Source organism: Suncus etruscus, chromosome 6, assembly GCF_024139225.1.
Source record: "Suncus etruscus isolate mSunEtr1 chromosome 6, mSunEtr1.pri.cur, whole genome shotgun sequence".
Taxonomy (NCBI): Eukaryota; Metazoa; Chordata; class Mammalia; order Eulipotyphla; family Soricidae; genus Suncus; species Suncus etruscus.
This window is the reverse complement of record NC_064853.1, coordinates 8,513,863-8,541,232: the sequence shown is the minus strand read 5'-3', so window position 1 is coordinate 8,541,232 and position 27,370 is coordinate 8,513,863. Positions and strand designations below refer to the sequence as shown.

Below are 27,370 nucleotides of genomic sequence, written 5' to 3'. Positions count from 1 at the left end.
GCGCATAGCCAGGATTAATCCCTCAGTAACCCACCAGGTGTGGCCCAAAAAACAAAAAAATAAAAATAAAAATACCTTGTATTATAGCTCAACTTTTTATCATTTTTGAGTCACACCCGGCAGCATTCAGGGGTTACTCCTGACTCTATGCTCAGAAATCACTCCTGGCAGGCTAGGGGGATCATATGAGAAGCCGAGATTCGAACCACCAGCCTTCTGCATGCAAGGCAGATGCCCTACCTCCATGCTATCTCTCCAGCCCTCAACTTTTATTTTTTAATTTAATCTTTATTTTTATATCTTTACTTAAGAACCATGATTACAAGCCTGTTTGTAGTTGGGTTTCAGTTATAAAAAAAAAAAAACAGCCCCATTCATCAGTGCAATCTTCCCACCAGCAATGCCCCCCATCTAGACTTTCAGTAATTCTAATAAATTTTCTGTACCAGTGCAAAGGATTCTGGACTCCGTCCTAAAGATTTCTAGACAGTCATTCACTTAATATAGTTATGCAGTGAATACCATTATTATACCTATTTCTAAAGAAGAAAACTACATAAAAGTTAAATAATCTTTCTAAGGTTACCAATTATCAGTGATTCACAGGCTAACTTCAGAATTCTGTTCTTAAACATTTCTCAGACTTTATAGGAGACAGAGAAAGTGACATCCTACCCCCCAAAGGATAGTCACATCCTAATTCCAGAAATGTATGAATATGTTAGATTACATGGCTAAGTAAAACTTTTTAGATGACATAGAATTATAGACCTTGAGATAAAAAAGAAATGCAAAACTTCTTTTTTTATATATTTTTATTTTATTTAAACACCTTGATTACATACATGATTGTGTTTGGGTTTCAGTCATGTAAAGAACACCACCCATCACCAGTGCAACATTCCCATCACCAATGTCCCAAATCTCCCTCCTCCCCACCCGACCCCCGCCTGTACTCTAGACAGGCTTTCCATTTCCCTATTACATTCTCATTATTAGGACAGTTCAAAATGTAGTTATTTCTCTAACTAAACTCATCACTCTTTGTGGTGAGCTTCCTGAGGTGAGCTGGAACTTCCAGCTCTTTTCTCTTTTGTGTCTGAAAATTATTATTGCAAGAATGTCTTTCATTTTTCTTAAAACCCATAGATGAGTGAGATCATTCTGCGTTTTTCTCTCTCTCTCTGACTTATTTCACTCAGCATAATAGATTCCGTGTACATCCATGTATAGCCCGACGGCTGCATAATATTCCATTGTGTATATGTACCACAGTTTCTTTAGCCGTTCGTCTGTTGAAGGGCATCTTGGTTGTTTCCAGAGTCTTGCTATGGTAAATAGTGCTGCAATGAATATAGGTGTAAGGAAGGGGTTTTTGTATTGAGAAATACAAAACTTCTGAAAAACATACTTTTTATTAGATGTGCTCAAAGGGAGCTCTAAACATAGAGTGATGGTCAAAAAGAGGCACGCGTGTCTTTGATCTTTGAAGTTGATCATAGTAAAGGAATGTGAGCATTTCCTAAAAACTAGAACAGGCAAAGAAACAGATCTTTCCCTGGAGATTCCTGAACATTACTCAGCCCTGCCAACACCTATGTTTCAGCCCAAAGATGACTGTGTTGGACAACTGGTCTACCAAACTGGATGATATAAATTGGTGATATTTTAAGTCACTTAGTTTTTAATAATTTGATTTAACAGCAACCAAAAAAATAACAAAACAAAAATTCATGCACACTGCAAGACTAAAATAGTTCCTGAGATAATATCTTTCTGTAGGCAACTGCTTTGACTCTAAACTAAAGTCGTTAGTTGCCTCAAATGTTTGGAATGTGTTCTGTGGTTTCCATCCTGCCATCAATTACAGAAAGTGGATATCCTTTACATCTTGGCAGTAAAGAACTAGAAAATTGAGCACACGTCACAGTTTGGCTCTTTGATAACTAGAACATGGCTTACTGCTGTTAGGAAGTTAGAAAAAGACTTTTCACAAAATAGGAGGAAGCGACTGGCCTCATTTTCAGAATCCAAATACTCTGATGCTTCTCCATCAAACGCTGTCATCTATGCCGGAGCACTCTTTGAAGTCTCAAAATAAAATGATTTTGTTGAAAGGGTGACACATGGCAGCATGAAGCTTTATAGAAAACAGTGTCAAAATTTTCATATTTCTCATCAGTATTCCTCCAAGCGGAGACCACAAATTGGACTCAAAGTGATTTGGTCTCTTTCGTGTGGCAGTGTTTCTCTACATAGAGAGAAAAATCAGGGTACCTGCTTTTGCAGACAATCTTTGAAGGGGGAGGGATATTTCAACTCCACAAATCCTGAATCCCACCATTTGATCATCATCAAATGTAATCTTCGTGGCAATACCTTTCCACACATATTTGGTAGTCTGCTGGCAAAACCAGAGATAGAAAAAAAGGAAGCGACTAGTGGGAAATTCTTAGCTGGTGAAGCTTATTGATTGACAAGAAATAGTTAAGCTTTAGAAAACAACAGTAAATGCTTTGGAAGACTCAGGCCACATGAACAGTAAGCTTCAAAGCACATCTTCAGAATAACAGTTGAACCCTGCAGAGCTATGTGATGGGTGAAATTAAACCTGCCATGGACGCTACATTTGAATTTCTTGCAGGAGGTAGCATTGCAGATGGGCTGGTCAGAATTCAGTTTCTCTGGTCTGGATTGATATAAATGTTATTAAAACTTGCTTCTATATGGTGAGTTGAAAAGTAGCCATCAAAATTAGCTAGGTAAACAGAATATGATGGAGTGGGAGGCTGGGAAATAAAGGCCACTTCACCACCAGCACCCAAAGCTGCAAGAGCTTATTTTGGACAATCATATGCTTCCTTTCGTGAGTCCCTAAGAGCAAAGAGCAAGGTGAGCGGGCAGACATTCGAAGTTTCCTAAATGGAGGAAATAGGAACGCTTCAAATTCAGTATGAAAAGGTCTGTAGAGTTACCTGTTCTCTCAATCAGGGCGATTCACCAAATTAGTCATTGCAATGTTGTTTTATTGTTTTTGCATTAGAAATGAACCAAGGTCTTCTACCACATAAGTCCAAGAGCTTGCATGCTTTTTTTCTTTTCTTTTGGTATTGGTTTGGTGGGGGGCATGCCCAGAGGGATTCTGGGCTTACTTTTGGCTCTCTTCTTAGGTATCTCTCCCTGCAGTGTTCAGAAGGCCATTGGTAGTCCTGGAGATGGAGCTTGGATCAGTCACATCCAGGATATGTACCCTGCCCACTTTACTATCTCTTAGGTCCCTAAGAGATAGTTTTTTTTTTTTATTTAAAGTCCCTTTCAAGTAGACAGCTGTCTTTGTCCTTTTTGATGTCAAAATTTATGTAATTGTAACTAATTATTACATTTATGTAATTATGCCAAAGTGACTCTATCTAAACATTACGCTTAAAGTAGCACCATTCACCTAATATTCTTTCAAATACTATTTTGTGAGTATTTCCAGTGGGCAATATTCATAGTTAAAATTAGAGGGCACAAAACAAAGCAAAAAGGGAAATAAATAGATACTGTCGGGGGCAGAAATAGCACAGCAGTAGGGCATTTGCCTTGCAAGCAGCCGACCCAAGACCAACGGTGGTTCGAATCCTGGCATCCCATATGGTCCTCAGTGCCTGCCAGGAGCGATTTCTGAGCACAGAGCCAGGAGTAACCCTGAGCTCCACAGGTGTGGCCCGAACACCCCCCCCCCAAATAAATATTGTCTCTCTTGCCTTCACCCAACCACTACTAGATCTCTAGTGGTTAGAGATATATTCTCTCAGCTCCACACATATATGCATAGAAATACATTGCAGCAAAAATTTATATTAAACATGCATTTCCACTAAGCACAGGTATAATTATCTGCCTCTTAGAGTGTCATCTTTAATGAGCACTTATGGATTTCTTACTGCTTGGGTGCTACTCAGGAATTTACAGGGATGGAATTTGGCCCTCTTGTGTGCAAAGCAAAGTATGCACTAAGTCCACACCTAGTCTAGCCCATTGGTCTAACCAGTTCCCTTAATCTACCCCTGTTATTAGGCATTTTGATTTGATTTGGTTTTTTTTTTTCAGTAGTTACAAAAATACGATGATGAGCATATTAGCAAATATATGTCATCTACATCTGAGAATTTGATCAACCAACTAAGTAGGGTGAAAAAAATCTGCTATGAAGCAGAAACTCTAACAGTTGCATCAGTATTAAATGTATATAAACATTTTTTCTTGTCATAATTCTTCCCAAAGATTACAGAACAGCAACTACTTGCATTGTATTTATAGTGTGTAAGGTACTATAACCTGTAGACGAAATTTTGAGATAGTTTAAAACTGTGAGGAAGAGGCAAGTAGGACACATGCAATGGCCACATGGTTTTATAACAAGGACTTGAGCACCTATAAGATTTAGGGCTGGTACCTCAGAACCAACAAGAGAAAAGCATGCCGTCCAGTTATGCCCTTAAAATGATCTGTGGAACTTAAGTTACTAAAAGAAAAAGTAAGCTGTTTTTCTGCATACAATAATGCCACCCTATAATTTTATCTTTTTCAATTTTTTGTTTGTTTTGGGGTCACATCCAGTGATGCTCATGTGTTACTCCTGGATTTGTGCTCAGGGGACTATAAGGAATTCAGGGATCAAATCCAGATTGGCCAGATGCAAGACAAACACCCTACCTGCTGTGCTGTTGCTCTGGCCCCAATAATTTTACCTTTAGATGAAAAAAAAATAAGGAAGATAAAAAATCATTCAAAAGTCATTCATGAATAAATTTCATAAACATTCTAAATGTTAACAGAGAACACTACATAAGAGAAGGGTTTTAGAATCTGTTTTTATGTCTCTTATATATAAGCCTGTGAAAAATGAACTCCCTGTGGCCAAAGAGATAAAGTACAGGTGTTAGGCTGACCCAGGTTCAATCCCCAGCACCTTGTGGTCTTCTGGGCATCACTGGATGCACCCTGAGAGGCCTCCTCCAATCACATTCAACTCTAATCTACAATTCATCCTATAGCTATGTTGGCCAGCTTTCTCCAAATCTTCTCTGAGCATGGTTTGGGAGGCCCATCTTGGTTGACTCCCAGCATGCTCTTTGGCCTGATTCACTCCCACACTCCTCCCAACTCCCCCCTCCACCACGCAGTCCTGAGAGAAAAACTTGCACCTTCTTTTCATGCTCTCTTACTTATGTACTGATCTGTCTTCCTTCTCTTTTTCCCAGTTAGTGTGGGAACCTTTTTCTTTTCCTTTATGAGTCAACCACTTTTCATTTTTAAAGCCATATCCCACTGGGGACCAGGGATGAGGCAGGTGGTAGATCAGATGCTTCACAGGTTCAAGTTTGATCCTGGATAAAGCCATAAGGGCCCTTTTATTCCACTAAGTATAGTCAGGTGCAACTTTTTCTGTAATTTGTTATTCTTCTGCAACACTATGACTGTTTTGTAACTGTTGGTTTCCTTAACTTCTCATTCACTGAACTGGGAATTCACTGGAGCCAGAAACTGGAGTTCTATCAGCCTTTAAAATACTAGCAAAGAATAGATATTCAATAAATATTTTTCTTTGTACAGGTGGTCAGCAAAATTATTTTTAAATTATAAATTAATCAATATAGGGATTTTTGTGACTATATAGACATCAATTTTAATTTTTACATACTTGTTGGAGATGCTGAAGAGATAATTCAAGCATCTGAAGTATATAAGCTGTATGATGGAGACCCAGTTTCAAACTCTGGCACCTCATGGTCTCCTGAATACCACGAAGGATAATTTCTGAAGACAGCGCCTGAAGTAGGCTACAAGAACCAGCACTTGGGGCCAGAGTGATGGTACAATGGGTAGAGCACTTGCATTGCATGTAGCCAACCCTTGTACAATCCCCAGCATCCCATATGGACCCCAACCCCACCAGAAGTGTTTTCTGAGCGCAGAGCCAGGAATGACCCTTGAGCATCACTAGGTGTGATCCAAAAAAAACAAGCAATAAAAAACCAGGCACATGTGGCCCAAACCCCCCTCACCCACAAAAAATTTAAGATAAAATGAATATTGGAATTGTCTTTGCATATATTTTTATTTCAAAATTCTGAGCAATAGGGGAGGAGGAAAATGGGGACATTGGTGTCTGGAAGGTTGCACTGGTGAAAGGGGGTGTACTTTTTACAACTGAAACCCAACCATGAAAATGTTTGTAACCATGGTACTTAAATGAAGATATTGTTTTAAGAAAATCTCAGTAACAAACTATAATGCCCATTAAAATAAGGGAATATTTATATGCAATTCAGTAAACTTTTATTTAAAATTTTTCTTTTGTTTTGATTTTGAGAGAAACCTTTTATTCCTGACTATGCACTCATGGTAGGTTCTAGGGACTATATGGGGTACTAGGGATTGAACTTAGGTTGGCAGTATTCAATGCCTTATTCCCTACTGTACTGTCTCTTAGCCCTTAGTGTGGTAATAGTGCATAATCTATCAAATAGGAGATCTTTTCCATGCATAATAACTTAAGATAAGTTCATTGTTGTATAAGAGGTGGTTCAGTATCATATTTCACATGATCAAAGAAATTTGAGGGCATTCCTGGAGATGAATGCACATCAAACAAAATGAGCTTTTCTGTGCAATTCATAATGATGTGGGTGTTTTATCATTATTATTTGATTGGTAGAGTGGTATTTTGGTTAAAATTCTATAATAACATGCCAATTTATACATGTTTATGCTTTTTGAATCTGTTTTCTTTGTTTTCTATATGAATGAAATTGAAGTAGGCCTAGTTCTTGATAATAGAATCCTAACCTCTGTTAATTCTGACTTATAGGGTATCTTTGTTACTAGGGTTCAGCCTGATGGACCTGCATCCAACCTGCTGCAGCCTGGTGATAAGATCCTCCAGGTAAGATAGTTTTTGTTCTTTTTATTTAAAACTTTAAAAACAAAAAAATTAATGACAGCACTGGAACAAATACATAATAAGCTACTCTGTTAAATAATTTGAGTTAAGTGATTGAGAATAAGTCCATCCAACATTTCCTTTTGATCCTTATTGTATGAGGAATTGAAATTTAATTCAGCTTAATAAATTCTATATCCCTATACCTGGCACATGGTAGGTGTTTGGTAGATTTGTATTTAAATGTAATGGAAGTAGAAATGATACACATGAGAAGTAGGCATAGTTAGCAGGACAAATAAAAATGGCAATATATCTAAATAGAATATTTCAGTGACTTTAGATAAAAAGAAGGAACTGGTTTTGAATTCATACTTTATTTCATATTTTATCTCAGCAATAAGCTCATTCCTATTTGAATGCTCTAGACTACATAGATATATCTGTATACTTTCCTTTCTCAGATATTGGAGAAAAATGTGTCTGTATGTAAAACAACTTTAAAAATACTATCTGGTGAAAAAGAAAACCTTCTTTAACCTAAAGCTACTGCAAATCAAAATAGGTCAGATCAGTAAACAACCAAATGTTTGTTATTTCCTCATCTTTTTGGCTTCTTGTGTCCTTTTTTTCTCACTGAGTTCACTTCGGATTTCCAAAATCAGGGCAAGGTTCTTAAGTATCAGCAATTTATTTATGATTCAGTGCATTGACTTCTAATCCCCAGAAATTTCCTGCTATGGAACTAGATGGAACTACTTGACATTGCTGATAATTGGCCATTTAAAGCGATTCGAAAAAGGCACAACAAGACATTCAGAAGAGATCGTGAATAGAGAGGATGTGGGGGAAAGAATATCTCATATTTTCTGTACAGTTATGAGATGGCAAGAGACATGGTGTTGTTCAACTCAACTGTAAGGAGACCCCTAGTTTGAAACCTCAGAAAGTTCTAGAGTTAGAAACCTTATGTAATATATATATATGTGTGTGTGTGTGTGTGTGTGTGTGTGTGTATGTGTGTGTGTTTATATATATATTATGTATATGTGTATTTAAATACATTGTTTTAGTGTCTTATTCTCAGAAATATTTTAAACTAGAAAAAACATGAGCATTCAAATTCATCAGTCATTTGACAGAAATGAGCATTTCTAACATTTTTTGAAAATGATCTTTTTTTTCTGACACTCTGAACTACATTTCTTGTTCTCTAGAGCACTGTGTCAGGAGAAATACTAATTTTAGGCCCAACTTCTTCCTGGAGGCAAAAAAAATAGCACTTGGTCTTATAATTTAGAATATTCAAATTAAAAAGTCCTTCAAAATTGAGGTCAGAGCAATAACACAGAGGGAGTTTGACCTGCATGTGGCCTACTCAGGTTTGATCTCCGGCATCCAATATGTTCTCCCAAATCTGCCAAGAGTAATTTCTGAGCGCAGAGCCAGAAGTAACCCCTGACTGCCATTGGATGTGACCCAGAAAACAAACAAACAAAAAATCCTATGAAATCATTGAAAATTTGTATTTACCATTTTAGTGTAGAATGTTTATGCTTTTGGATTATCTAGCTAGCATTTTGATCCTAAACTTTTCACATAATGTTTATGGGACCCAGATTCATGATGTGTAAAATGAACTATGCTTTATATGTGTCAGATGTCTCACCAACCCAAAAATATGGCTGTTCAACAAACTTATCCATTTCCAATAAACCAAAAATAAACAATGTAATTAAACAATACTTACTAAATGCTATTGCTTACCAAGGATATGACTAGCTTTATTCTCTCTGTGAAATTTGCAAGATATTATTTTAAATCAAATTCAAAACTATGTCAGCACTTAATCACAAATTTCAGATTTATTAGCATGCAATGCTATGTAGAAAAACTTTTCCATAGCCAATAACCACTCTGGGGAGATGCCTTTCTCCAAGACTGAGACAGAAAAAAGAATTTTTTCTCTCTAGATTCAGAAAATTAATAGGCATTTATAAACGTAGGCATGAAAATATTATTACACCTGCACCATACATAAATGTATATGCATAATATATGATAACTACATTTATATAGAGAGATATATTAGATATAATGGTTATAGAAAAAAGAATAATGTTGAAGAGAAATGAGAATCAAGTTAGTATGCAGCTGCTGTCTTAAAATATTTTCCGGCTGTGAATTCTAGAAAGACGATATATATGTGCAACCATAAGGGTTTTAGTATTTCCCACCCCTGAGGAATAATATAGCAAAGTTAAGCAACAAAGTTAGCCAACAGCAAAATGTATGTATTCCTACTGCAAAAAAAGAGCAGAAACTGGAGTCTTACTTGGTTAAAAGGAAAAAAAACCTGCATTGGATCTGCAGCTGGGACTTCACCTCCATCCACAAAAGACAGCCAAGGGTGGATCATTTTATCCCTGCTCTAGATCTCCTTTGTGTCTTGCACATTAAAATCAAAGTCAGTTTCAATCCAAGAAAAACAACACTCAGACCTTAATCAAATAAATGACTGCATTTACCGTTTCATTCATCCTAGTCAAAAAGCATATGTGATCAATTGTACTTTACAAAAGAAAGAATGTCTAAATCTAAACTAAAGCCATTGCCAAGCTCAGTGACTTAAATAAACAAATTCTTGTTTTTGTCTTTTCCTCATTCTATCATCTCTTAGTTTGAAAAACATTGAGGGAAATGGATTCTTAACAGTGAGTTATCTGTCGTTTATGGAATCTTTAGAATATGTTCTCACTGGAACAGAGGTATCACAAGCAACCTGAAAAAAAAAAAAAAGGAAAAGCAGGCAGGGACAAAAAGCAATGATCTTCCTGAGGAATGACAGCTATTTGGTTTGATCTAACCCAAGAGCAAATAGAAAAAGAAGTAAAATAGCAAAAGAAATAGAATTTGGGGCCGAAGTGATAGCACAGCAGGTAAGGTGTTTGTCTTGCACACTGCCAACCCACATTGGATCCTCAGCATCCCATGTGTTCCCCCAAATCTACTATGAATAATTTCTGAGTGCAGAGACAGGAGTAACTCCTGAGTGCCACCACTGTGACTCAAAAACAAAACAAAACAAAATTAAAAAAAAAAAAGAGATAGAACTTTCCCCATCCCAAAGTTTGTTAGAATTCCCTTTCTCTTTTGATAGCTCTCTTTATCTATAACTTAAAAAAAAAAAAACAAAGTTATTGGTTGAGGATCTTTGGTTTACAATACTTCTAATATTAATTTCTCATGCACAAAATTCCAAAACCAGTATTCATGAGTATATTATTGGAAATTCCTAAAATTGTATGCTTATGATTTTATTGTAAAGGTGGCTCTATTATTTTTGACATTTACTTTTTTGTCAGAAAAGATACATTTATGAGCCCACTGTATAACTGTATACAGTTTGTGGCTTTTACCTAATGTACAAACAACTCCTATTCTATATTCAGCACCAAATGAGCATCAGAACTCACTGGAGCACAAAATTGGGAATATCTCCCAAGTGCTGGTAGTTGTGGCACAAACACGCCCCATACACACAATGTGATTCCGTTGAATCATGTGAATTTGTCCTCTTTTTCCACCATTTTTTTAAATACCAGCTTTGTTGGTTTGCCATCACAATTTCTGTTTTATAATGTTATTTCCAACTAAGGGTTTTTAATTCTTTATACCTTCTACATTTCAAACTATCTTTGAATGGAAGAAAATCTATTAATTGAAATGACTTCTGTTAAAAAGATGAATGTATTGGGAAAAAATATATTGCACTTAATAGCCAACATAATTCACAATTAGAAGTGCCTAAAACCACTCCCAATCACAGACAAGAGCCTAATTGTGGCAAGAAAGGAGTCAGTGGTTGATAGATCATTATTAATATTATCCAGACTTTGCAGTCACCAAAATAAATTTTTCTTTTTCTTTTTTATTGTTTTTAGCCCATATCCAGTGTGCTAAGGCCTTACTCCTGCTTCTGAGCTCAGAAATCACTCCTGGTGGAGCTCAGGGTTACCAATGTTGGGTACTAGACAATGAACCCAGGACTACTACATGCCTGCTCCACTAATTCTCTGGCCCCAAAATATATTTTTCTAATTTAAGGTATACAAATGCAATTGTAGAAATTGAAAAAAATTTCAGTTTCTTTTTTTTTTTTTTTTTTTTTTGGTTTTTGGTTTTTGGGCCACACCCAGTAATGCTCAGGGGTTACTCCTGGCTATGCGCTCAGAAGTTGCTCCTGGCTTGGGGGACCATATGGGACAACGGGGGATCGAACCGCGGTCCGTCCAAGGCTAGCGCAGGCAAGGCAGGCACCTTACCTTTAGCGCCACCGCCCGGCCCCAAATTTCAGTTTCTTTACCTTTACCTTTGCAATTGGTAATCAAAAATCTATTTCTTGACTATAGCTATCCTAATGACATCAAAAAATCTATAATCAACCATACCAGATATGCCTTTCTTATTCTAGTTTTCAAAAATCTTTGTATTACAATTCATATAAGCAATTCAAAAAACTAGTATTGACAAATAAATCTACTAAGTTCAGAGTTCCAAGCCTCCAGGCTTAACTAAGTAGGTAGAAGTTACTCCAGGCTTACCCAAGAAGAAAAAATAAAGAAAGATGAACAGGAGATCTGCCTCTGAGCAAGACCAACATTAGTCTCAGGAACAGATGTGAGAGGCTGAGGCCAGAACAGATACAGAGATGAAAAAATTGGTTATGTGTAGTGAAAGGTGAGATTATTCCAGAAATTAAGAATTATGAAGTTGAGAGAGTCTTGAAATATTCAAGTGGAGGGATTGGTGTAGTACTCTGCAATTCTAAAATAATTACTTCATTGCTATTATAAGCTAAGACACCTTGATTTTGTTTGCTTGTTTTTAAATTTAAGAAGTGTAAAATTGGGGCTGGAGTGGTGGTGCTAAAGGTAAGGCATCTGCCTTGCGAGCTCTAGTCTAGAACAGGCGGCAGTTCTATTCCCCTGCTCCCATATGGTCTCCCAAGCCAGGAGTGATTTTTGAGCGCATAGCCAGGAGTAACCCCTGAGCGTCAAAGGCTGTGACCCTCCCAAAAAAAAAGAAGTGTAAAATTGCTGGGTTGTTTAAGTTCAAACTTGGAGGAAACAGTACATTACAGACTTTCAAGACTCAGACTGCAAACAGAAAGTTTAAATGTCTACACAATCCAGTAAAATCTCTATGGCAGATATATGGTATTAAGTTGGCAAACAGCTGAGAAATGTTCTTTGTAAAAAGTTTTCTTTCAAAAAGTACAGGCCAGAAAAATGACACATGAGGTCAAACACTTACTTGCCTTAATGCTGCCAAATCTGGTTTGAATCCACGAATGCACCCCCAAGTACTCCAAGAAGTCCCTCTTGAGCACAGAGCCAGGAATAGCCCCTGATCACTTTAAGGTTTGGCAAAAAAAATAACAAACAAAAATTAATTAAAAAAAAAAAGTATAACAGTATAGTTTTTGAGAGCATCATTAACGTTTTTCTTTGAGACAGAAATAAAACTCCTAAGTCAAAAAAGTTTGAGTCATCTCAAACTCTAGCCTTCGTTCAAGAGGCCACAATGTACCAAGCATATTTGACACCTAAGAAGTCTTAGAAATTTTTATTTTCCAAGTTATTTAATTAACCATATGAAACTCCTCATTGATCAGAATCAGCCACTTCTATTGAATATACTTTGGGCAATGGTTCTCAAAAATGAAACTAGACCCATGACTTCATTCCAAAGAAGGTTCATGTTCATAATTGTCCTTGAGTCGTTAATTAAGCTCAAGATATGTCTTATTTTTTTAATTTTCTACAAAAAATGTAATGTGAAAAATATCTGGCTGAAATGAATCAAGATTTGGAGCCAGAGCAATAGTACAATGGATAGGGCATCTGCCTTGAACATGGCCAACCTGGGTTCAATTCTCAGCATTTCATCGGAGCACTGCCAAAATGAGCCCTGAGCATAGACCCAGGAATAAATCTCCTGAGCACCATTGAGTATGGCCCCAAAACAAAACGAACAAACAAACAAAAAAAATCAAATTATTAAGACCCTTAAAAAACTATTAACTGTTATAAATTTCACTAGCATCTTTCCCAATCAAACCAAATGAATTTATTTTCTATTTGTTGACTTTGTTTTGGGGTTAAAACCACAACTATCAAGAGAAGTGGGGAACAAGTAGAAAGCATTAATCAGGTAAATTTTAGTGTTCAAAATAATTGCTCCTCATCAGGTCATAAGACATTTGAAAAATAAAAATCGGCTTCAATATAGTCTGATCAAAAGACTTCTCATTTTTAATGGTTTAAACACTTGTATTTTTATATGCCAGCATTTCATTATATATATACATATATATACACTTAGTTGTATTTACATGTAAAGTTCAACACAGATAATTAATAAAAGATTGACAAACTATATTTTACAAATCAAAAAGCATATGTAGAGAGAGATTCAGTAAGACTGTAAACCAATATAGAACGTGCATTGGCCTCTCTTCAACTTCCATGTCTAGCTAAAAAAAATAATATTCAATAGCCATCATAGTGTATATATATCATTTTAATCCATAATATTCTAATGGTTGACTGTAAAATAACTTATTTGAGCTTCTTCCATTATACAATAGTGATTTTTTTGGAACGAATTGTACAAATCGCATTATCTCCTCACATTGTATTTGTTTGAGGTATGCATATGGTGCCCAATTTTGCCAAGTAATTTGAACAATGGAATAGAGAATGGAATTGGGTTCCTGTAGTCATACAAAATTTGCCTAGAGTTGCATAGAACAATACATGGAAAGAGGGGGAAAGGCCAAGACAGAGCTGGCGCCCAAACACTGAACAAAATGAATTCCCCGTTCTTTTATTTTTTTTTCAAGAGCAGATTCCCCCAAACAGAAACAAAGCCTTCTGAAAAAGAGGAGGCTGATTTTCTTGTTAGTCTTTACCTGGCAAAAGCCAAAGGAATAAAGTTGAGTTTATTGAGTGAATTGCTGTGCCAAGCCAAGGTAGAAAATTCATTGTTAGAGATGTTTATTCAGCATGTTTGGTAAGAAGAAAGCAGGCATTTTAAAATCAGAGCAAAGAAATCAGTCACTGCTTCAGGATTACTATTTATTATCTGCGCCACATCTGAACTTCTATACAAATAATTCAAAAAAGCTTTTGTTGAGTCAGTTCTAGATTGTCATTTTTTTTTTTTGAGCTTGAATTCATGAAATATTTAAGCAGCAAGGCAGGTGTGCACTTCAAACAGAAGGGAAATTCTTTTCTGTGGTTTATTCTATGGAGATTTTTTTTAATAGTACCGTAAAAGCCATGAAGGCTTGAAGCTTTTTCACACTTCACACATTTTTTTCTTATGCGCTTTCTAAGAATCAAAGCTTTGTCATTCATAATTTTTTTGTTTGTTTTTTTGTTTTTTGGCCTACATCGTAGGCACTCAGAGATTACTTCTCGCCCTTTGCTCAGAAATCGCTCCTAGGGACCATATGGGATGCCGGGATTCAAACCACCTTTGGTCCTGGGTCGGCTGCTTGCAAGGCAAAAGCCCTACCGCTGTGCTATCTCTCTGGCCCCCATGTCATTCACAATTTTAATCAAAAGTGTGTGTGCGTATATATATATATATAACAATATATCATATATTAAATCATTTTATATCATATCATATTATATCATATGTTTCAAATAAGTCCATGTCATTTTGATTGTCCAAGGGTTTTCAACCCTAAATATATCCCAATATTTGGTAAATGTATCTTTCAGATTAAAATTCTAAATTAAAAAAAAAAAACAGCTGAACTGGAGGGTCTGAGAAAGCAGCCTGGGTTGCCATTAACAAGGAAAAAATAAAAATAAAAAAATAAAATTGGGGGCTGGAGAGGCACAGCTGTAGAGCGTTTGCCTAATATGGTTGTTGTATTGTTTTATTTTGTTTTTCTTTGCTTTGACAGTCACACCCAGTGGTGCTCAGGGGTATACCCAGTTTCTTGCTGGGTAGCTACCAGCGGTGCTCAGGAGGCTGAATAATGCTGGGCATTAAACCTGCGAAGCTTATACTCCATCTCTTTTTTGCTATTTCTCTCATTTTTTAGTAACAGTATTTTTCAGTTTCCCGCTAGCCCAGGAGATAAAACATTCCAAACCTCAACTCTGAAGGTATTTGTGTATCTCTATTATCAATAGTCATGCCTACTAGCCTTTTATTCTTTTAATAATATCTTTATGTAAGCACCTTGATTACAGGCATGATTGTAGCTGAATTCCAGTCATATAAAGAACATTCCCCTTCACCAGTGCAACATTTCCATCACCAATGTCTCCATTTCCCTCCTCCTCACCCTGCCTGTATTTGAGACAGGCATTCTACTTCTCTCACTCATTAACATTGTCATGATAGTTAGCATAATCATCTCTCTAACTACACTCACCACTCTTTGTGGTGAGCTTCATGTGGTGAGCTTCGTATGGTGAGCCAGTCCTTCCAGCCCTCATCTCTATTGTCTCTGGGCATTATTACAATAATGTCTTTTATTTTTTAAACCCATATTTGAGTGAGACTATTCTGTGTCTCTCTCCCTCTGACTTATTTCACTCAGCATAACAGATTCCATGTACATTCATGTATAGGAAAATTTCATGACTTCATCTCTCCTGACAGCTGCCTAATACTCCATTGTGTACATGTACCACAGTTTCTTTAGCCATTCATCTGTGGAAGGGCATCTTGGTTGTTTCCAGAGTCTGCTACTAGCCTTTTCAATGTTTGTCCCTGTAGGTCAGTATAAATTAACCCCAAGTCCCCTTCCCAAATTTCTTGTTCCATTTCTCTTTTGATTTTTTTTAACCCTATGCTTCTGTCCTTATCAACTAATCCCAACAACCTTGTGACAAATCCATCTCAGGCTAATATTTTAATGTGAAGCTTGAAATAAGAATTCCGAATCATGTTATCATCCTCCAGAGAATCTCTGGAATATAAACAGCCATAATTTATCCTTTTAACAAATCATTTACCCGAAGGAAGCCAAAGATAAATCTAGGAAGGACTGTGAAGATAAAATTTACGTACAAAGTATGTCTTCGAGTAAATCAATGTGCTGTAATTGCAAAGCTCGATTTTGGTTGGAATTATAAATAATATTTTCATTAACCCTCAGTCTTTTCGTGTCTAAATCATTAAAGGGGGAAATTAAAAAAACATTTTGTGACAGATCTCAAGTGGATTTTAATAAGGAAGGATATCTTCTGGAAATAACACAAAAATTATAGCACAGTTTCCCTTATATGTTCAAATCAGCTAAAGTCAGAAACCCATTAATTATGTGTTCTTGGAGCATAAACTTCTTAGAATATCTTTTCTTTCCTAAATTGCTTTCTTATTAATTTCATTTTAACTTAATAAGCCATTCATTTATTTCTCATTTTTCATTAAGGTACAACTGCCTCCAATTGTGTGCATTTTATCATAACCCAGGATAAAGAGAGTTTATGTAATATATGCATACCTATAATCAGATGTGGCAAATATATCACATTTTTATTGATTTGCATTTTTAAATAATCTTTCACTATATTCTATGCATATATCTAAAATGTCAAATGAACAAATGTAGGTTATAAGCATTTCATTTTCAAGGCATCATTGGATTTATGCTTTCCAACTAAATCTGCATAGTAGCATCTATTATTTCTAATTTTGTTTTTTTGGAGGACCACATCCAGAAATTCTTAGGGGGTAACTCCTGACTCTGCCTTCAGGAATTACTGCTAGTGGTGTTCAGGGGTTCTTTTGAGATGCTAAGGATCCAACTCACATGGTTGACCATATGCAAGGCAAGATCTCTAACCGCTCTATTTTCTCTAGCCCACAGCCTCTATTTTCTTCTTTTTTCATTCTCAGGGGCTAAACAACCACACAACCTTACTAGCTGAAATAAATCACTGTAATTCTTAATTCTTACTGTAATTCAGGTCTTTGTTTTTATTGCAAAACATTGCACAAATACCTAAATGTTTCTTTGATTCCCTGTCTGAATTGTCCAAATGAGGTAATTCAGCTAGTCACCATATTTATTTTCTAAAACACCATATAAATTCTCTTTGCTAGTTTTTTCAAGATAACAGAAAGTTACAATTGTGACTCTGTCTTCTCTTTACAGCCTTCTTCCAAGCTCTATCTCATTGCATCAGACTCTAGAAATAAGTCTAAAACAATGTCCCATTAACAAATAACTAAATTTGTACTCAAAGGTGAATTCATTTAATGAACTAAAAGCATTTGTTACAAGCTCTCACAACAGGCAAGAAAACACGTGTGTCAAGGTGCAGTAAAGACATCCATAATATCAATTCTACAAAGCAAATGTAGACTCCTATGTCTACTGATTTCCACAGGGTTAGATATTTGTTTCCTAGCTCTTGCCTTGTCTATAATAGTACTACTATGGTTTAAAAATTCAAGATTATATAACATTTCTTGATCAACTCATTGGCATTAATCATGTTCAGTTGAACTTGTAATAAAATATCTCAGACAGCTTTCATATCATTTATAAGGTTATACTGTGTTGCTAGTGATGGAGTATTATTTTCTATCTCCCTCCAAAATAGGCTAAAGTCTGTACAAACATCTTGCATAGGTATTTGAAATTATTAGTATTTTAATAAAGCATAAAAGATAAAACAACAAAGTCAATCAGATCCAAAATTACTATCAGTTCATTAAAATTTGAGAAGGGCCAACCAATTAATATTCTCCATCAACCATACTTGCCAAGCAGTCAATATTACTAAACTTTCCAAAGTAATTGAATCTCCTATTTCAAGAAAACACATGATTATCAGTCATTGGATTGTTCAGCATTAGTCTTATCAAGTTTCAGTGAGATGGTGTTTCAGCTTATTAATCAAGAAAACACATGATTACCAGCCATTGAATTCCTCAGTATTGTTCCTACCAAGTTTGATGAGATGGTGTTTCATCTTATTAACTTCTATATTAATAGCCAAAAGTCCCATCCAGAAAATAGGCAAGTTAATCTAAAGAAACCCAAGCATTGGATTACAGAGAAACATGCTCATTTGGTGAGCATGGTATCAAATAATGCAGTTAACATACTGAAGTGATAGCCTGAAGCTAGCTAAGCTAAAATGAATTTGATTACATAGACTGATGACTCTGAAGTAGCAATGATGGACACCTATTGAATCTTCTAATGTCTTCCTTGGAGGCTCACTTTCTTACAAATAGTGAATGGGATTAAGAACCATGAGAATTGGGGCAGGAGCAATAGAACAGCAGATAGAGCACTTGCCTTGCATACAACCAACCCAGGTTCGATCCCCAGCATCCCATAGAGCCTCTAAGCTCCACCAAGATTCATCCTGGAGCAGAATTAAGAGTAAGTCTTGAGTAGAGCTGGGTAAGACACACACACACACACACACACACACACACACACACATCATGAGTATGGACGATTAATACCCTTATATTTTAAATGATTAAACTCGGGACCGGAGAGATAGCACAGCGGCGTTTGCCTTGCAAGCAGCCAATCCAAGACCTAAGGTGGTTGGTTCAAATCCCGGCTTCCCATATGGTCCCCCGTGCCTGCCAGGAGCTATTTCTGAGCAGATAGCCAGGAGTGACTCCTGAGCACAGCCAGGTGTGGCCCAAAAACCAAAAAAAAAAAAAAAAAAAGTATAAACTCAGAGCTGAGGCAGCGGCAGCTAAGGAGGTAGTGTGGGCAGCAGAATTTCTAGAAGTCTCTGCCAGGGCACTGATGCACAAGACCAGGTGTGGTGCTTCCAGTTGCTTGTCATGGGCATCAAAAGATGACCATTAGAGAGATGATCAAAAATGTGTTCTAGACAACCACATGGAGTCTGGACTAATGCAGATAGGAATTTATAAGGGAGACCAGGAGTCCCCAAAGACATGTACATTTGCAGCGCGGCTGATGAGAAATCTAGTGTGTCTCCAAAGACAGTTATACTCACCATGGACATTGAGGATGACACACACACACACCCCAAGGTGTGCATGAAAAGCCACCAGAGGTCACCACTAGAATGAGGTGGAGGAGAGCAGTAGCAAGATAGTTAGTGGTGATGGCAAAGAAGACACAGGCATCCCAACTGCACAGAGATGGTTTGGACTCTGAGATGCTCTTCCTCCGTTGCCATGGAGACCAGATGGGTCTACTTCCTGCAGAGAGTTTTTAGAAGTCCAAGGTTTATTTCAAAGCCCTTTTTCCAGGGAAAAGAGAAAGATATACCAAAGATTAAGGCAAAGACTTAGCATATGACTGGGGCTGTGACCCTAATTTGAATCCCAGCACCATATCTGGTCCCTGGAACACATCTAGAAGTGGTTCCTGAGCATAGAGGCAGGTGTGGTCCCTGAACACCCCCAGATTTTACCCCAAAAACAGATAAATGAAAGTTCTCTTGTTTTTTCCTAAAGAGTCATAGGTAGGGGCCAGAGCAGTGGCGCAAGCGCTAGAGCGTTTGCATTGCATGCACCGTGGTTCGATCCCAGCGTCCCATATGGTCCCCCAAGCCAGGAGCGATTTCTGAGCGCATAGTCAGGAGTAACCTCTGAGCATCACTGGGTGTGGCCCAAAAACCAAAATAAAAAAGAGTCATATGTACCAACTCCACCACTAACATGCAGCGAATGCATCTCTCTATGAAGGGCACGTGCGGCCATACCACCAAAGAGGCATGGACTGTGTGCACCCCAAAACTTACTTGTACAGGGCAGCATGTTGGCAAGGCATCCATATAGGTGTAGAGTTAATAGAAGGTGGGTGAACGTGAAGTAGAAACACCTCCCACGCTGTGATCAGGATGAATAAATGAATGAAGGGAGGAAGAGAGAGAGAGGGAAGAAGTAAGGAAAGGAAGGAGGGAAAAAAGAGAGAGAAGGATGGAAAAAGAAGGAAGGAGGAAGGAAAGGAGAGAAGGTAGGAAGGAAGGAGGAAGGGTAGAAAGGAAAAGAAGGTACGGAAGGAGAAGGAAGAAAGATGGAAAGAAGAAAGGAAAACTTTTTCTTTTTTTCTTTTTAATTTCTTGTTTTCTTTATTTTAATATTTTTATTTAAATATCTTGATTACAAATATGATTGTAGTTGGGTTTCAGTCTTCTCGATAATCCCAAACTCATAATTCTGACCTTGGATGTGCTGCTTGTTTCTATATTTTAATGTTCTGAACCAATGGTCCTCAAACTACGGCCCACGGGCCACATATTGTATTTATTCCCATTTTGTTTCTTCACTTCTAAATAAGATATATGCAGTGTACATAGAAATTTGTTCATAATTTTTGTTTTTACTATAATCTGGCCCTCCAACAGTCTGAAGGACAGCGAACTGGCCCCCTGTTTAAAAAGTTTGAGGACCCCTGATTCTGTTTGTTTCTTTGTGTTGCATTGATATTAGGGTGGAGACCCCTTTTTAGGAAAGCTACAGTGAAATCTGATTTTGGATGAACCCAATTTCTTATTTGAATTCTACCTCCACTGTACAAAATAAATAAAACACAGGCATGTCATCCTCATTATGCATTCTTTTCCTTTCTTTTTTTTTTTTCTTTTTTTTGGTTTTTGGGCCACACCCATTTGACGCTCAGGGGTTACTCCTGGCTATGCGCTCAGAAGTCGCTTCTGGCTTGGGGGACCATATGGGATGCCGGGGGATCGAACCGCGGTCCATCCTAGGCTAGCGCAGGCAAGGCAGGCACCTTACCTCTAGCGCCACCGCCCGGCCCCTTCCTTTCTTTTTTATGATACAACTTCTTTTGATCAGAATAATGCTTTTCTAAAATGAAGAAATTCTTTGGCTGACTACTAATCTTGTAGTTTGTGTTAGGAAAATTTAATCTTATTGATTTCTTTTGCGAAACAACAGTCTCAGTCCCAACATTTTTTTACCCTGTTTATAGCAGAGTGGGGTGATTTTGCAATATCTCATCAGATTAGAACTCTTGGAGGAGAATTGGAGGTACATCCAAAGATGCCCAGAACCTACTCGTGGCTTTGCACTTTGGGTCGATACTTAGGGAAACATATAGAGTGCTGGGAATTAAACCCGGTTTGGCCATGTACAAGATGAGAACTCTGCTCAGTATACTTACTATCTTTCTTACTCCCAATTCTGGAACTTTTATATCTTGTCGTTTTGTTTGTTTGTTGTTGTTGTTGTTGTTTTGTTGTTTTGGGGGTTTTTTTGTTTTGGTTTTTTTTTGGTTTTTTTTTTTTTTTTTTTTTTTTGGTGTTTGGGCCACAACCCGGCGGTGCTCAGGGGTTACTCCTGGCTGTCTGCTCAGAAATAGCTCCTGGCAGGCACGGGGGACCATATGGGACACTGGGATTCGAACCAACCATCTTTGGTCCTGGATCGGCTGCCTGCAAGGCAAACGCCGCTGTGCTATCTCTCCGGGCCCTTTCTGTTTTAAAGATAAGACAATCCAACAACTTTCACCCACTAAATTGTGCTTCTATCCTTAAGACTCAATCACTTCTACTTAAATCAATGTCACAAATTTTCCCAAACTGGTAAGAGAGAAGCCTCTAGTAAGGTCAATTTTTTAAGTGATTAAAAAAAAAAAAAAAGGTAACTGGGGGCACATCCATCCTCTCCTCTTTTGGCACTTAGGAGGTATATACATATGAAATTGGAAAAAATCTGAATTTCTGAAACCAAAGGGCTAAAAATGTCACTTGAACTTAAACTGCAATGATATACAGCTACTATTTTGTTTTTGATTGGTAGCATTTGGGTCTCTGTTTAATTAGGGTGCAAACAGCTCTGGCAGTACTAGGGCACATTTTATTTTGCATAAAATGAAATGTCTTTCCTTTGGTCTCTGATGATGAGTTCAGAATAAAAGGAGCATCTGTTGTTGATGTGGGATGATCCGGGATGGTGTTGTCGCTGACACATATTAGCTACTTGAACTTTTTTTTTTAATCATTGTAAGGGGGAAAACTATAAATAATGAGGTTTTTGTGGTTAATTTAAATGCATTGCAGGTTTTCCTGTTTAGGATAAACAGTTTTTCAACATTGCATGAAAATGCTTACAGCAGTGTGAAGTGATTGCTTTTACTCTAGGACAACTGGTGTGTGGGTGGTGATGGAGGGAAAGAGAGAGAGAGATCAAAATTAAGTTAAAATTTACCAATATCTAAAATACATTGTGATTCTAATCTTTGAAAAATTTGGTAGGCAAGTAATTTTGTTTTGGTTTGGTTTAGGGCAATACTCATTCAATACTCAGGGCTTATATTAGCTCTATGCTCGGGGAACTTAGGGGACCACATGGGGTGCCAAGGAACAAATTTAGAACCTGTGTCAGCAAGGCAAATGCCCTACCTGCTATACTATCATTTTTGTCCCTTAGATGATGTGGATTTGATCCCCAGCACCACCGTGAACTTCTAGGAGTGATCCCTAAGCACAGAAGCAGGTGTAAGCCATGAGTACTGCAAGGTGTGAACTGCCCCCCAAAATAAAAGAAAAATAAAAGAGCACACATAAACTAAGAACTTTTTACGGAGTTTAAACTAGATTTAACTGTCCTGTGAGGTTCATTTGTACCCTTGGTATGAGAATGTTTGACCATGCTGCAAGGTATGGTACCATATTTTCATGCAATGTTGAAACATTGTTGAAGGGCCTGTAGGAGAGAGACTGATTGAGGTTTGATTCCCACCGAGTTCTCAGACAGGAAAAGCAGATCCCATTCCCCTGTCAGATTAGATCAGGGGGAACAGTTCCAGTTGTAGAGATCCTCAGGAATAATTCACACGGTGAAGAGGTACAAGATTGGTTCAGGAAATCCAGTATTCAAGCAAGGAATTCAAACCACCCAAGTTTTTCACTCCAAGATGGAGCGAGGCTCAGTGGAAGAAGACAGAAAAATGAGCCTCTCCCTTCCTTAGATCCCTGTTTTTATTGACAAGAATCAGGTCCCACCCTATGGATAAGTAATGGATAATCAATATACTATCACCAAGTCACACCCTAAGGTGGAGTACAATTGTTGATTAGGGTAGGATCAGTAAAGCAACAATTGTTTATCCTAAACAGAAAAATATGTAATGCATTTAAATTAACCACAAAAAAACTCATCATTTATAGTTTTCCGTTGCAAAAAAAGACAATGACTTTAGTGAGACTTGAATTTAATTAAAATTTAACAGTTTCACAAATTCTCTTTTACTGAACTCTTTTTTTTTTATAATTCCACTTACCATTTTGTTGTAACAAGCAATATAAAATAAATTATTTTATGTCTGCTAAGGTAGAAAGCTTGGGAGAAATGGGGGTGTGAAACTGGCGACAAAGGTAGAGAGGTCACATTGATGGTAAACTGGTGTCAGAATGTTGAATGCCTGAAACAACTGTATTATGAACAACTTTGTAAACCACATAAAGTTTTTTTTTTAATAAAAGTGTTTTTTAAATAAAGTTTTTTGGGGCCCGGAGAGATAGCACAGCGGCATTTGCCTTGCAAGCAGCCGATCCAGGACCAAAGGTGGTTGGTTCGAATCCCAGTGTCCCATATGGTCCCCCGTGCCTGCCAGGAGCTATTTCTGAGCAGACAGCCAGGAGTAACCCCTGAGCAACGCTGGGTGTGGCCCAAAATAATAATAATAATAATAATAATAATAATAAAGTTTTTTGGGTTTTTTGGAGGGGTTGGTTTTTATTTTATTTTATTTTGGGTTTTGGGCCACACCGGTGATGTTCAGGGGTTACTTCTGGCTATGTGCTCAGAAATCGCTCCTGACTTGGAGGATCATATGGGATGCCGGAGGATAGAACCATGGTCCATCCTAGGCTAGCACGTGCAAGGCAAATGCCTTACGCCCTCCGCCACCTCTCCGGCCCCTTTTAAATAAAGTTTTATAAAAAAAAAATTATCTCAACTGCTACCTTTCATGCACATCTGTCTGTCTGTCTGTAACAGGCCTGCTTCACAGAAGACCAGTGACTCAGATTGTTCAGACTACCTGAAGCCTTTCTAGTTGATCCATTTAAATTAGAAAATGGTGGGCCAGAGTAATAGCACAGTAGTAGGACGTTTGCCTTGCATGTGGCCAACCCAGGACAGACCTGAGTTCAATCCCTGGCATCCCATATGGTCCCAGGAGCCTGCTAGAAGTGACTTGAGTGCAGAGCAAGGAATAACCCCTGGGTGCCACCAGGTGTGGCCCAAAAACATATATAAGTAAGTAAGTAAGTAAGTAAATAAATAAATAAATAAATAAATAAATAAATAAATAAATAAATAAATTAGCAAATGGTGCTGAACTTAAAGAAAATCCCCTTGTCATCACAATTCTATTGTGAATTTTAAAAACTTGCCACTGTTCAGGGCTGGAGAGATAGCATAGAGATAAGGCATTTGCCTTGCGTACAGAAGGCCGGTGGTTCAAATCCTGGCATCCCATATGGTCCCCTGAGCCTGCCAGGAGTGATTTCTAAGCATAGAGCCAGGAGTAACCCCTGAGCACAGCCAGGTGTGACCCCCCCCCCAAAAAAAAAAACTTGCCACTTTTCAATGCTCAGGTCTTCTTGCCTTCCAAGCAATAACAAAGTAATAAATACCTACCATTAACTGGCTCTCTTTTCTTTGTGTCTTCGCAGGCAAATGGACATAGTTTTGTACATATGGAACATGAAAAAGCTGTATTACTACTGAAGAGTTTCCAGAACACAGTAGATCTAGTTATTCAACGTGAGCTTACTGTTTAAATATTTTTTATAAATAGTGAAGATACATCTAGCCAGGACCTAATGTTCCAAAATCAATTTATACATAGAAACAAATTTTTGCCAATTGCTGGACCAATGGCAAACATTAGTGCCAAATGTATAATACTCTATGTTAGCACTGGTCATCCTTAAAAAAAATGTTAACTAATATAAATATGATGTTCGTGTGATTACGTATTAGTTTCATTGTCAGCCTCTGGCTGCGCATTGGTGCAGTTTTGTTTTTGTTTCTGTTTCTGTTTCTTTTTTTTTTAAATCAAATAAGTTTCTTCTCAAAGTGAATTTCCTATGATTTCCGAGCACGGAAGCACACACAACAAGCTCTTTATGAATTCTGCACTCCATCAGAAACACTGCCTCAAAGTTGTATATGCCTTTATATAGAACATACAGATATAAAGAGTTGTAATTCCCATAAAATATTTCTAGCACAAGGTATATGTTGGCATATATACAAAAAAAAGAATATAGAGAAAAACAATATTTTCGTAAACTAAGCATCTCGGATTGAGAAAGAAAAATATATCTTAAAATAAGACTTTACTATATTGAATCTTTTTCAATAAAAAAATTACATGATAATGCCTTATGAAAGTAACTGTACATATGGTATAAAGTGTTTGTATTTGATTCCATATTTATTTGCTAAATTCTCATGACACAGAGTGAAATATTTCATAAATTAGCCATTGATCTCTGGGACCTGAATATAAATAGGACAAGACTAAAGTGCTCAATGCCTTTAGCTAATGACAACACATGCAGAGCTGAGAAAGAGACTTAAGACCAATCTTGTTCGCCACAAAACAAGCAGTGAATGATGGGTGGCAGGAAAAGCCTGGCTCTTATTTCTTCAAGTTTATGTGGATTTTAAACTCTAAACTGTGATCCTTTTCCAGGCAAATGTGGGCTTTCTTTATGTGTTGTTTTAATGAATATGCTACTTTTAAAACATTGAAAATGAGTTTGGGGCCTTGACAAAACTGCTCATTAAGAAGGTCTGTTGCTAGAAAGTTATGGACGAGTGAATTAAAAAATACTCTGCTATTTCAATATGAAACTTAAAATATCATTTCTCAGAGCTATGGACCACCTGTATTCTTACTTTCAATATCTTGTTTTGTGGATAGAAATAGAGAAGAGATTTTTCTTCCCCCAAAAATGTTGTGAAATATATAGAACCCTGAATTCTGTCTCGCTGAAGAGAAAAAAAAATAAGTATAGTTAATAAAGAATCTGCTGTTTTTTAACTCTGGAAAAGTCTTCCTCTGTAGATAACCAAAATTGACTTTGTTTTCCTTTCAACTGTTCTCTTTTGATTTTTAGTCTGATTAGTTCGATTTAGACAATCATTAGAAAATTCAGAAGTTTCCCAGAATTTGGTTATATTCATTATTATATTTCCATTTAGTTTTTTTTCCTATTTTTAATGATACATAATGACTTCATTTTACCTGGTAGCATTTTATGTATTCTATTAGAATTTCCCAATGACATCATATTGGTATCACCAAAGCTCTGAGAGGAATATTTGTAGGTAAAATTGTTTGATGGGATATTGAAAATACCATATTTTTGCACGGTCTATTCAAATGAGTGTCACTTGCCAGAAAGTGCAAATACTATTTTCTGGCAATAGAATTAGTCCCTTGAAGGCAAATGAAGTTTTATTTTTTTAGAGGTCGCACTTATTCTCTGTTGCTTTCTATCAAGGTGACATCAGTTCATGAACGTAGAGGATTGAACAGTCATGCAAGTGATTACGTGGTTGGCTGGTTTCCTATGTTTCCCAGAAGTCATTTTTAAGTGCATTTAAATAGATTATTTCTGATGAGAAATGTCTTTCAGAGCTTCATTTTTCTTATCCAAAGTTCACACCTGAACCACCTTCTCCAGCTGCCGTGAGCAGACAAACTCTCCTTGATCAGGTGAGAGGGGCCCTGGCTGGCCTCGGGGGTCACAGGAAATCCTTTCTTACACCCACTGTCCACATCCAGCCCAGGAGACTGAAACACACAGTGTTGATAATGATAAGATCAAACCACAGGGACTCTCCTGCCAATCCCTTGAGTTGGATCATTGTTTGAGCCAATGCTTCCATCGTTCCTGTTCTGCAGTTCAGAAATGAGGGTAATCCCCGGCCTACAGGAAAAGAATTCAGGGGTGCCCTTATGAGTCCACGCTGCTGTGTCCTGAGAAAGGGCAGATCCTAGTGAAAAGAGGCTTTTGCCAGTTGACTAACTAAAACCACCCAATATGGAATGGGGAAAATCTCGCTGATTCTGCAGGCCAGCAAATCAATGAAGATACTGATGTGGGTTTTTGGGGGGTTGTTTATGGTTTTTATTTTTCTTGTGTGTATGGCTTTTGAGGGAGTAGCTAAGTTGTTTGGGTTTTTTGTTTGTTTTTTGGAGTAACGGACTTTGCTGCTGGAACTTAGAATCTGATTCGTGATGATGACAAAGATAAGCTCAGGGTGTACTTTACAAAAGAAAAAAATAATAATGACAAGGAGTGAAACTCCTAGTTGCTCCAATAGAATCTACCTCTGGTTTTCTGGTTTGTTTGGAACCTTTCTGCTGAAAAAAGCAGAGTGTGGGGCAGGGAAAGAGAATGT

The 27,370-nt window shown here is 37.3% G+C and overlaps 1 protein-coding gene across 1 annotated transcript in view; it reads left to right on the top strand.

Moving 5' to 3' along the window:
- Nucleotides 1-25,968, top strand: part of LRRC7 (leucine rich repeat containing 7) — a 363,919-nt gene extending 337,951 nt beyond the window's left edge. The window contains exons 24-25 of the mRNA XM_049775680.1: nucleotides 6,860-6,934; nucleotides 24,625-25,968. Of these exons, the coding sequence (XP_049631637.1) occupies nucleotides 6,860-6,934; nucleotides 24,625-24,732 (183 nt within the window). The 3' untranslated portion in view covers nucleotides 24,733-25,968. The remainder of the gene's footprint in view (nucleotides 1-6,859; nucleotides 6,935-24,624) is intronic.
- The last annotated feature ends 1,402 nt before the right edge of the window (nucleotides 25,969-27,370 follow it).